This window comes from Trachymyrmex septentrionalis, unplaced genomic scaffold (genome assembly GCF_001594115.1).
Source record: "Trachymyrmex septentrionalis isolate Tsep2-gDNA-1 unplaced genomic scaffold, Tsep1.0 scaffold63, whole genome shotgun sequence".
Lineage (NCBI taxonomy): Eukaryota > Metazoa > Arthropoda > Insecta > Hymenoptera > Formicidae > Trachymyrmex > Trachymyrmex septentrionalis.
The window spans coordinates 615,409-628,406 of record NW_017305811.1 but is presented as its reverse complement, the minus strand read 5'-3'; the positions used below and the strand labels follow the sequence as shown (position 1 = coordinate 628,406).

Here is a 12,998-nt window from a genome sequence, read left to right as displayed (position 1 = left end):
CCGGTCGAATTTGATTGAAAGCTCCATTTTTATAGTTATTACCATCGTAATGTTAGTAATAATAATTACATATGTACATATGTACATATGTACATATCGCGCAATCAGATGTCGACGTCACCGCGATGATCTCATCCACGTTCGCAATGCACGTGTCGTGAAATTGCATTTGTAAGTAGAAACGTAATTCGTTGCAGAAACGGTGTTTTAACCCTCTCTAGCGATTTCACTCCCAATCTATCTCAGCGTCTGCGTCTTCGTTGAGTGCAATGGCACTCGAGCAATAACGAGAGACAATTTTGAAGGGTCAAATCGTGAGATTAAGGATGCACCGAGGAAATTGGCGGGTTTTATATTGTAGTTCTCGTCGATAATCGCGATACCCTCTCTTCTCGATAAAAATACATAGCGTGATTAGCATCTTGCAGCGTGGCAAACATTCGCGCGGTAAACGTTTCTCTTCGAGCAAAATAGTTGATGATGTCATTCGCCATCGTTTCGTACACGTAAGCCTCTCGTATTCGTCGTGACTATAATTGTCCCAAAAACTTGCGTCATTTGGCCACCGCAAAACACCAAATTCCTACAAAAGTAAACTCTTGTCATTCACTTTCGACTACGAAAGCTTTTCTTTCCTAAATATTAAGACTCATACCATAACTTCTTATGTAATTTTAGAAATTATATACGGAAAGAATTTTTCGTTATATTTTATCGCAAAATTTGTTACAAATTTTACCATGTTTAGTGATAAACATGGGACAATCTGACAATCTATAAAATATTACTGTAAAGAGGAATTTTTGAAATATACAAAAGACATTTTTATGAACTACATAATAAAAATTACCAAGCATATTATAAACTGTTTTAATGCAAAATATTTATAAAGCGCTTTATACAATTCACACATTACATTTTAATATAGACCAGTTGCCATTGTATTATTACATTTTCGCATACAGTGAGTACAAAAGTATGCATATAAGAAAATTTAGTAATTATTCACATTAGGGCCTCTTCTAAATTTTAATGTCTTTTTCTTTGAATTCGTTTGTTGAATCGTTATGCACTGTTAAAGCTATAGTGTCGTAATTTAAGTCGCCACTCCTACTCAATATACCATTATTTTATGCTAAAACAATGGTTAAATTTGGCATTATATAGTATCATACAGTCTATTTTATTATTTATGAGTAAATTGTTAATTATTCAATAAAAAATGACCGTCAATTAGACGTCAGAATTGATGTCGAAATCATCGTATCGATATCGATTCGACATCAATTCAATGAGTCATTTCTCGCTGGCATGTTTACGTTTTAAAAAGGTTTTTTAAAAATATTTTCTTTGTACAAATACTTTCTGCACTCACTACGTATATAACTACGATTATCAGGATTTCTTAATTAATGTTTACATACAATTTAAAGAACTGTACTATATTAAGAATAGAGGTTTTACGATAAAATAAAATCAAATGAGGAACATAAAAGCCAACGCTAGATTTTTATGCGTAAACATTTTATCATTCGTATTCTATATTAATAATAAACGTTTCAGCCTTCTAATTAGGGCCATCTTTAGTATTATGAAATTGTAAATGTGTGATTACAAGAAGTTATACCCGTGTATGAAATTAAATATATTGCTCGAGTTTTTTTCCCTAACAATATTAATCTTACATCAATGTTACTTGCATATCGCTCGCTAGTCAATTTATTATTTTATCTTTGCTGTCAATTTATTATTTTATCTTTGCTGTCATAAGCTTTCTAGATATTGGTAATGATATTCGTCTTTTTACTATTGTTAGTGTTACCAATTCCAATCGGCGAATTTTGCATATATTGTGATAGACAATCATGATGGTTAATCTTACACAATGTGTACACAAGAGTTATAAATCCTAAATTAAAGATATGTTGAGTGAATTAGCTTATTTTCTAAAAAGAGTCAAACTATTAATAACTTATTTACTTGTGTATGCATTATGAAATGCCATCACAATAATCTAGTTGGTGTGTGTAAAACTTTTCTGTCGTAAATCAAATCAAAAAAAGATCCGATTTTTCCAGCAAGATTTATTAACGAATATTAATGCCTCGTTGATTTTATACAAAACGCGGGAGCAATGTGAAGGAAAGGAGACAAAATAAAAAGTCAGAGAGCGAGTAAACACTCCAAGATAGGGACTCTAAGATAAAAATTATTCTGTTGAAGTACAACTCTCAATTAATTATCTTTCGTCTTCAAATCCAAGTTTAGGTTTGGGTGAACGATCTCGTAATATTTTGCCTTTTATCACCTGTATGCTGAGTTGTTTTTTTTTAATATGGGAAATAAATGAACTCCATCCCATCCATCTATCGGATTACGCGTACTATTTGCAAGCGAACGACTTTAGTGTTGTTTTAGTAAAGATAACATCATCGGATATAATCAATCATTTACCATGATAAAATTTTCATAGATGACTAAGTCAGGTTGAAAATATCATGATGTATTATAAATTTTATATTAGCTATTGCATATGTTTATTCACTACTTGGCATTTATTCTAATTCAAAATAATAAAGAATCATGAACTATTTAATTTTAATATGTTAAAATTATTGAATTTTAATTATTTACTATTTTTTAAATAAAATAAATTAAACTTATTTTATACGTACTTTGTTATTGTGGAAATATTAATATACTCAAAAAGAATTACATGAAATTTTTCGACGTATCATGTTGTTTTATAATTACCACAATTTTCAGGATAAATTCCAAAAGAAAGTCTCTTTATGTATAACACAATCTAATCGAAAGGATAAATATATTGTGAATAAGTAAATTATCTGTCTTGCCAAAAGTAAAACTTTGAGTAGACATCTTTTCAAATTTTTTTATTGCTTCAGCTCGAAACCTTCTAATTCTAATTCTCTTACATGGATCGAATTACATAAAGAATTATTTTTTAAAATTATTTTTTTAAAACTATTTTTTTGAAAAAATTCCGAATTAATTTGTTTTAATTCGATTGATGCGCTGCATTATGCATCTGTTTAATGCACTCGATCCTACTGACATTTCGAATTGACTCGTAAGGGCAGATTTATCCGCTCGTGCTCCGTTTGCATTATGCGAATGGCAGGATTTATTCTGCTCTCGAGACGAGGCCCGTTTTGGTCGTGCAGCACGAGAATACGCCGCTTGCGAACGCAACGGAAGGGGCATGCAAATTTATCAATTTAGCGCTCTGGTGCACTCAAACGCATTGCATCATTGCTCCGTAATCGCGGCGGAACTGGCGCGATGATTATCATTATGTACTATTCGTCGTCGTTGTGTTTTAACCTTCATATTTTCCAAACGCGTGAAATGAATGAATTTAAAATTAGGTCAGTGAATAGCGTTTCGATATATTCTAAAAATAAGGGTGTAGAGATTTAATGATGTTAAGCCCACATCATATTAGTATTTATATCATTATCAACACGATGAGAATTATATAGGCATCGCATAGTGTTAAATCCACATAATGTTGATGTTGATGTGAGCATTAATATAGGTAGATTTAATATGATGATTTTGTATACTTATATCACCATTTAAAGTTATAGTGTTAAATACATAGTATGTTGGTGTTTGTATCAACACTTACACGGGTGAGAATCATATAAACACCGCATGTGGTGTTACATCCACACCTATATTTTTTCCAACGTAATCGTTCTGCTTTCCAAGTTATATAAAAACCGAATTTATGTAGATTATCTACGTAAAATGAAAATAAAACTCGATATTGATAATATATTTGTTGACGGTGTTTGTGAAAATTTTACTTATTTTTCAGTACTAACAATAAGAATGAATTGTTGAGTATCGTCGAGTTTCTTACTCTCCCTTTTTATCAGAAACTTGAGACGATGATCATTCGTCGTGTAAAAACACGCGTTTGTCATAGCGCGGTCTAACCTTGGCGAACGCAGCATAAAATTAAGTGACTCACGTTCTCACGAAGGTGATAAGTACAACGGAGTTATCGTACAGCGGTTGCCCGACGCGGAGTAATTGAGCGGATAAGCCGGACTCTTTTAATTCTCCGATGAATATATACTACAGAGTTCGAAATAACCCTGCACCCTACACCCATGGTTTTCTTATCACGTACAACCTTAGAAATATCGGCTCGTCGGAGTCTTACTTTAGAAGCCGCAGTTATCGACTTATTGTACTCACCACATATAAGATATCGAAGTTGATCGTCTTGTGTGAGAGATACACAATAGCTCGAAAAGGTATTCGAATGATTCCACTCAAATGTTGCTGCAGCATCTGAACTCACTCCGTGAAATGCCAGCCAGCTTTCCCTCGCAACAGACAGCGCAAATGTCTTCGGGAAGAGTCTCGTTATTCATTTCTCGGCTAAAAAATTTATTCATTTGGTGTCTTCTAAAAGGCTCGTCAAGTCAAATACAACTGTTATACATATAGCTTTCGATGTTGGAAGAACTTTGTGAGAAAATTTTCAGATCTAGTGCTGCTGAATGATTATAATGTCAATCTCCACTTGAGAAACAATATAATTAAGCTGCATTCACTAGTACGTAATCAATTTTTTGTTCGCCAAGATGTCCAATTTATTGAAATGTGCCTGGTACAAATGATGAATAATTGCTGAGATATGAATAAATATTGTTACGTTGTAATAAACTTTAATAGATTATGGACTTGTTTGTGGTTTGTCGGATGTGAAAAATGTACATAAACAATCTTAAAGCTTATGGAATTAGCTTGAAATAGTTTTTTTAATTTCATACAGTCATTAATTCTCGAAATAGGGCGTTTTAAAGATTCAAGATATTATAGGATCTCAATTTACGTTAAAATATGAGTTTATCAGTACAAATGTGTAATCGAATTGGGAAAGTAATATTCGTATTTTTCTCAAAGTTTTATGTATTTATATACGATTCTAGTTCTGCATGACTCTCCAAAATTTATTTTTGGAAAAACAGCTTCGAGAAAAATCGCTTTTTTTTTTAAATCGAAGTTGTTTTTCTAAAAATTTCCTCGTTTTACTTTTTTATGAATCAATTGAAATAAAATAAAGCCAATGTGAGTCGCCACAAGATGTTCGTGTTTTAAGATAAGTGTATTTAATCATAAGATATAGATGTTTCGATCCTAAGGATTGCATCGTCTTCAGTGTAAAATAGAGTTACTCGTGTACTCCAATAATTAATTTTGAAATTAAAACTTGTCGACAAAGACAACATCGAAATAATTTTGCAGAAGTTAAACTTTATTTCAAGGTTTATAACTTTATAAAACAAAATTTTACAATGACGCTTACTACGATAGGAAAAGCGTAAATCAAGAAGTGCATTGTACATGCTAATATAGTTTTACATATAAATTTTATTTAAGGATGTATCAGAGATATTTCAAAATGATAACAAAATTATGAGAGATTATTCTAAATCGTATTTAAAAGTAATACAACAAATTTTTTGACAGTTTACTATCTGGATCGTAAATTTAATTTTTAAAAATAAGTAATAGTATTTTTTAAATCTGTGCTGTAATAGAAATGTATTATAAAATAAATAACAAAAATCTCAATTTTTTATTATAAGTATTTTATGTATTCAAGATATTATTTACATAAAGTTACATTGCGATGCTAATTGTTCAGTAAATAAACAAAATATTTGTTTGTTCTAAATCTTTGGTAACTGATCAGTGAATCGCAATGAAACTTTGCAGTTATTTTGAGAATACTTAAAATATTAATTTAAAAAATTTAGATTTTTAACATTTTTTATATTTATTAGTTTATAACAATAAAAATAACGACAGATAAATAAAAAACTATAAAAATAAACTATAAAAATATGTTATTCAATAATAAACAGAATGTTATGAATATAATTTTTATACGTGTATAATTTTTTTTTTTTTTTTTTAAGTATAAATATTAACACATTTTGTATGTGTATTCTGTTTATTGCCGGCATATTAAATTATTTATATTTAGCTAAACGACAGTTTTATTTATTAACGTTTTCAATTTTTTACTTATAACGATTAATCTTAGGCTTGTAGCCCTTCTTCTTTCGGTATTAACACATTTGTAAAAATCCGACTCCGACATATCGTTAAGAGAAATTTCTGAAATCTAAAAATATATACGTATGATTTATAAATTTCTAAAATAAAGATAATTTATTAAAGAAAAAGGGAAAGAAAATAAACATTCGCATTTGTCGATTACAAATGTTTCAGGTAGTCCCAATGCTACTCTATCAAGAAGACATTTCGGACATCCTTGTTTCAAGTATTTCTTGGCGCGAACGTGAGTACGTCTACTATACTCAGCTCCCGCTCACAAAAAAATTTTTTTTGGCTAAACGAAACGAGCGAAAAATTTTTTCTTGTGAATTTGGAAAGCGTATAAATAGCATATTATTATATAATTTATTCATTAAGATTTGGTTAAGTGGGAAGACTAGCTAGGCAGACGTAAGCTCGGTAGGACGAATTGACCGTATGCTAGCCGGATCAGACAGCGACTAGAAACAACATCTAGAACGGAGAGCAGCGGACAACTAAAACGGAGTAGAGCAGATGTAGCTATAGTCGGCCGTCTGTCTTGTAACCTTTGCCTCGCTTTTGCGTCACGCTCAGTCGCGGTTCGGCTTTCTGCTGGCGAACGTTCCTTTTCTCTTCTCGTCATCCGCCGCGTAACGGAAGCTATTACTTGCTGCTGCACCAAAAGTAACAGCATTCGCGTTACAGACATTAGTGACACCGAAATTTCGAAGCTACTGTTTAAAATAAAATAAAAATTGGAATGCATGTCAAGATGTGGTTTCCACGTTTTAACTTTCGAAAACGCAAACGCAACATATAGAAATAGTAACATGTACTTTATCGACAGGGGGTTGAAATGATTTCAAAAAAAGTTTCGATCGTCCATTAATGCAGTGCGATCACTTTGATTGAATAATCGTTAAATGAAATCGCGTGATGCGGTTTTATTTAAACGCGCAAGCGTCGGTGCCGAGTGAGCGAGTGTGTTTGAGTCGCGGAAGCGAGTCACGAGACAGAAGTTTGCGGCAACGCGCATGCGAAATCGCACGCGTGAGAAACGAACAACGTAGATGCAAGTGCATCCGAGCGTAAACCGAGAAATCGAGTTTAAGGGGATGTTGGAGCGACGGCAATTATTACGAATTACAGTGCAATCAAAATTTCCGAACTGGCTTCACGGATTGCAAAATTTTTTTACAGAATTAAAATACGCACTAGAAAGTCCGGGTATGTCGATTTCAGCGAGAAAATCGCACAAAAATAAAAAAAAAATTCGTTCATTTTTTACTCGTATAACTGTCACCTGAAGTTATCAACATATAAAAACTTTATAGTTCATACATTGAGAAAAAAAGGTTTTGTTTCCAAAAAATGTTAGTTGATTCAACTAAATGCAGCGGTTACGAGTTGTCAAGCTAATATTTGTCGATTTAAATAAATAACATGTCGACAATGCCTCATGTATAATATTATATTTAATTTAAATAAATATCTAAAAATTCTTACAAATAAGAACTAAATAATCACTACGAATTGTAAAAGCATTCATTCAAGTTAATAACTCTTTTCTCAGTGTATGAATAGTATAAATATTCAGTAGATCTAAGATTACTTGAACGAACAATACTGATTGTGAGTTTGTATAACCAACAAGTAAACTTACCTTTCTGTGATTCCCTGAAACTTTAATAAAACTTCGTATATTTGTAGAGTAGTAAAAAATAATAGACGTATTTTTTTATGTACAAAAAATGTGCACACCAAGTATACTTTGTGATTGCTATATTGCATAATGCGCACATTAGTTTAACAATTTTTTTAACAATAATTTATGGGATTATCCAAGTCAAGTGATTTCTCTTGTAAATGTACCACTTTTGTTCCACGACAAATACTTAATAAATTGAGAAGACAACTAATTATAAATAAGCGATCAAAGTTTGGTAATGTTATTTCCTAGTTTACAAGTTTACATCATAATTATACAAAATAACTATATCTGAAAAAGTACAATATGAAATTTTTTCAAATTTTTAGAAGAATAGACGAAGGTATAGAGAGGTTTAATCATTGCAGTTGTTCCCGCAGGAATTGTTGAACTAATATTGGGCCAACATTGGGCCAATTTTTGCTTAATATTAGCGAAATATTGGAAAAATAATTTGTAGGGAATAATTTTTGTGCGCAAACGAATTGTCGGCAAAAGTGATGTAGGCAAACGATATTGTAGGCAATCGATTCGTAGAAAAAAGGAGCCATCTCTTCAAGTACGATCTTTTCACGTGTCAGTTTCCATTTATCAACAATACTGTTAAACATTCAAATCTAGCCAATTGACGTTCTCTTCGACGTTTTTTTTTTCATATATATTCGATATCGCAGGTTTTATTATCGAAGACGCCTGAAGATAGGAAGTCGGATCTGTCGGTCAGTGACTGTGTAAACACATTTAAAGCGAATCGTTTCTTTCGCGCCCGCTCTCTCGTTCCGATTCATCGCGAGTATTTGCATTACATCGAAGAGGACGGATCCGATACAGTTATCTGCTAGTGATAACGGCGATGACGCTCATCCGCGGGAGATTCGCGGCACAACACACTAGTTTGACAGGAGACGGTTGACTTATCGCGCTAATAATAATGCTCTTCGTTATATATACGCAGAATGTAATGTAAGCGCTGCGACACACGTGATTTCATATAATCGCTCAATCGCGCCACGAGATATTGAACTACTTAACTACTCGGCTTAATCCTCTTAATACTCGAAGAATATACTCGCTATTGTTCTCAACGGAATCAAATGTTTCTCGATAATTTAATTCGATATTTGATTAAAATTGTTTTGCAACATTCTTTTTTGCGGTTTATTAGATTATTGAGGTGTGAAAATTAATGTGTATTTAATTAAAACTGCAAATTTTTAAAGCACCTTTTATTTTTTTACAAACTTTATTTTCGTATATTGTTCACATATACAATATATATATATCTTTTAAAAAGGATTATTTTGCAAAATAAATTTTCTTTGGAACATGTATACTGCTCCAAACAATTACATGACTATTTCTTCAGAAAATGATGACATCTAGAAATATTTGAAATTTCAAAATTTTCTCTCAGTATCTTCTCCAAATTCGAGATATTAAATGAATATGTCTGTCGGAACATGCTACTTTGATTTTTCCTAATTGCTGACATTTGAGCCAAACTATCGAATCGAATCTTTCCTATTTGTTGCAAGTGGTATGTTGTTAACTAACTTCCAACTATGTGTCTCGAAGCATTAATCAACCAGCTTACCGTCATGCTCTTATTACTGTGAACGGTATACTTTTTCTATCCGTTTCTAATGACCCTCGCTTGATCTCTTTTATATCGCTACGTATTTTTCTCATCGTCGTTCCTACCTGGTTAATGACTCCGCCGATCTTCCACGGCGATCGTACTGAATTTCCGCCTACGTGTTTGCTTCCCGTGTGCCCAGGTGAAAGAAAAAGGGACAATGTTGTCGTACATGTTGCCGACGGAGGACAAGCCACCGCCCGGCGAACCCAACAGCAGCCAACAGAACAATTATCGCACGACCAGCAAGCTGCAAAAGAGCACCGCTGTAGTGAGCACATCTCCCAGAAAATGCACGGACACGACTAGAGCGATGATCGTCTCCACCAAGATCGAGGATCCGACTGGCGGCGATCCTGTCGCCCGACACGGTTTCCCTCGACCGGTCGAGAGCCCGAAGCACAATGGGACGACAACCGCGAGGAAATCGACCCTGCACAACGCCAGCAGGGTTACTAAGGACGACAGCCTCTACAGCATCGACAGCGTAGCCAGTACCGCCGGCAGCGAACGTAAGAACAAGATTCTCAACGGCGCGAAGCACGCCAGCCTGAAAAGGTAAGTGAAGAAGATAGCAATAAAAACAAGCGATTTATTTCAAATTAAGATCATCATAAACGAGAAGTCACTAGTCTAGATCTTGTACACTCTGTAAAAAATAAAATAACGTTAAATTATTTTTTAAACAATTATAAATGAAATTCAATCGAGAAATGTTCAACACAAATAAGCAAAGAAGATCATATTCAGTTAAAGTGGATGTTGATATCTAATAACATTTTTGCGTGAATCTTATGATCTCCACACAGTTCAAGCTTGTTATTTTTTTATTTCTCTCTCTCTCTCTCTCTCTCTCTCTCTCTGAGAGAAAAATTTTTGGTATTTGTGATTATAATTATATTTTACCGTAATTACGATTATTACTACAACAATGTTATTAATAATAACTATATGTATAGTTTGTCAATAAATATAAATGTATACATAGTTGGCAACCAAAAGTAACTATAATTGTAATTATAATTGCTATACAAAAGATTACAATAATTATAATTTAACTACTACTTAACGACTAAGTTTATAGTTATTTCGGTTACTAACTATATATATTTATTGATAGAACGATATATATAGTTATTATTAATAATGTTATAGCAGTAATAATCATAATTTGATGGCAACATATAATTTTATAGTCACAGAAACTAAAAATTTTTTTTTTAATGCAGGACTCCGTGACACTGTTATCATCTGTTGTATCCAAGATCAAGAGTTATAAATATAATCCGAAAGGGGTAAAAATCACAAATCTTTGAAATCGAAGCACTGTTATTGTTTTTCTCAAAGAAAATGTTGAAATTAAATCGCATGTGCTCTCTTTCTCCCCGCCCCCCCTCTCTCTCTCTCTCTCTCTCTCTCTCTCTCTCTCTCTCTCTCTCTCTCTCTCACAGCAGGTTCATTAGGTTTTACATGATAAAATGCCTCTTTTTCGCGAAAAAGAAAAATAACGTCACTACATGTCGAGTCTACGGACTGACTTTCGCAGCCCGTACAAAACTTTTGCTGGCACTTGCACGAAGGATAGGTCAGGGTCAACCTCGCCGTGACTTCGATGGGTCGTCATAATGCATCGAGCGGAGCCTCGCTCGGACAAGACGTACCGAGACGATCGAGACCATCTCCTGAATGCATTTAATAATTCTGACAAAAGACACATAAGATAGCGAGAGAGATATTTCAGTATGAAACCGGTGTGAAATAACGCAAAGTAGGAAAAGGCTTGATCCTATCGATTGTATATGTTTTAACACGTATATCTTTTAACGTGTCACAAATGTTACGATATTATCAAAATTGTATGACTAAAATAATATTCCGAGCTGAATTAGAATAGCTAAACGGGTTCCAACGTAATAACAATCTTGTCGACATGATATACGCAAAAGCACAGTTTCTCGTTATGCTGATAAAAATTCCTGATAAAAATTGATTTATGTTGATAAAAATTGAGAGAAATGTTTTGATACATATCAACAAAAATTGTCTTACTTTTTTATTAAAAAATTGTGTTGTTCTAATATATATTTGGTTAAGTAACTAAAGTTTGTTTTATAAGAATTATTTTAAACAAAGGAGGCGTATCAATAAAGCTGTTTTTTTGGTCCTACACAGATTTAATTTATATTGAATCAAATTGATTCTTTAGGTGGACTTTATATTTTCTTATAACTTTTGCATAATGACGAATAGTTCTTTTGAAATACACGGTTTTAAAATCGATTTTTTTGTGTAATTTCAGACATGATACTCTCCTTGTAATCGAGTTTGAATAATGTAAAAATTAAATGCTTTATTGACAATTGCGTTTGAAAATTATAAGTAATAATCATTATTTAAATATTTGTCTGTTTTTAGACAAATTTGTTAATAAGTATACTGGTACATTTTTTACAAAAAAACTAAAAAAAATGCTGACTAAAAAGTTTACTCATCTGATTTTGGACTTATATGTTGAAAACTATATTAAAATAGTGAATGTGTATTTTTATGTATCCATATAAAAAAATTTTATTGTTTTTCTTTTAAAGCAAATGCTATTAGTGAAACTGAAAAAGAAAAATCGTTTTAAATAAAAATCACACGATTTTTTAATAGTTTTTAAAAGTATTTCTTTTTCTTAGATTTGCTAAAACTCTGGTTATTATAGAAAGTTAAAAAAAAACTATATTTTTTAAAGACGCGTCACGTATACCCTATATATAGGTACATGTGAATATATAAGTAGTAAATATACTCTTCTGATGTTATCTAGAATTGTCGACAAAACTGCCGAAACTTTGAAAACTTATTCGTCTCTCGAATGTTAGAAATTTTTCGAGGCGTGAAAAACTTTTAACGATTTTGATAATTTTGTTAATAATTCTGGATAACATCACAAGAATTTTAACAAAAGATATCAACACTCGAAGCTGTAAAGTTAACGTTTGAGAAGTTATTGAGACTTCGTATCGCGAATCGAAAAATTTCTAACACCTGAATAATTTTTGAATGTTTCGATAGTTCTAATAAGAGTTCTAGATAACACTTAAAAAATTCTAACACAAATTATTATGATTTTAAGCGCTTAAATTAATACATATTTAAAGAAATATTGTATTTTTCGTACTTCATTTCGCGTGAAGTTAGCGCCGAAAATGTATCGGTGATTTTTTTTAGCAGAACTATTTTTAATTTTATTAAGGAACTCTAAAACTCTTCAGGGTATATTTAGAACTGTAAGAAAAATTTATTGTTTTAAAAGATGGTAACTTCACAGAGATGAAATTGTGTTCTATTGTAACAATGAGATTCAATTCTTTTTAAGCATTTCTCTTAATGATAAATTCCATGATAAAGAAATATTTAACATACTATGTCGATTAATGCATTTTCGAGGAGCGTTTATTTAAGTTCTTTATAATAATGCTGTGGCAGTACGTAGCTTGAATCACTCTAGAAAGAAACTGATCCGTGCCAAAACGCTATTGCGTACTTAGGAAATACTGTTGCGTATTTAGCGTTTATTTT

At 32.2% G+C, this 12,998-nt stretch overlaps 1 protein-coding gene across 6 annotated transcripts in view; it reads left to right on the top strand.

The window, feature by feature from the left end:
• The window catches only part of LOC108753019, a 75,564-nt gene that overhangs the window by 24,851 nt on the left and 37,715 nt on the right, over window positions 1-12,998 (top strand). For 2 of the 6 annotated variants that reach the window (XM_018494313.1, XM_018494314.1), the window contains 2 exons: window positions 6,280-6,349; window positions 9,574-9,989. In XM_018494313.1, the coding sequence (XP_018349815.1) occupies window positions 9,592-9,989 (398 nt within the window). In that variant the 5' untranslated portion in view covers window positions 6,280-6,349; window positions 9,574-9,591. Of the gene's footprint in view, window positions 1-6,279; window positions 6,354-6,667; window positions 7,315-9,573; window positions 9,990-12,998 lie in introns of those variants that run through there. The other 4 variants (XM_018494318.1, XM_018494317.1, XM_018494315.1 and 1 more) reach the window with 3 other exon arrangements.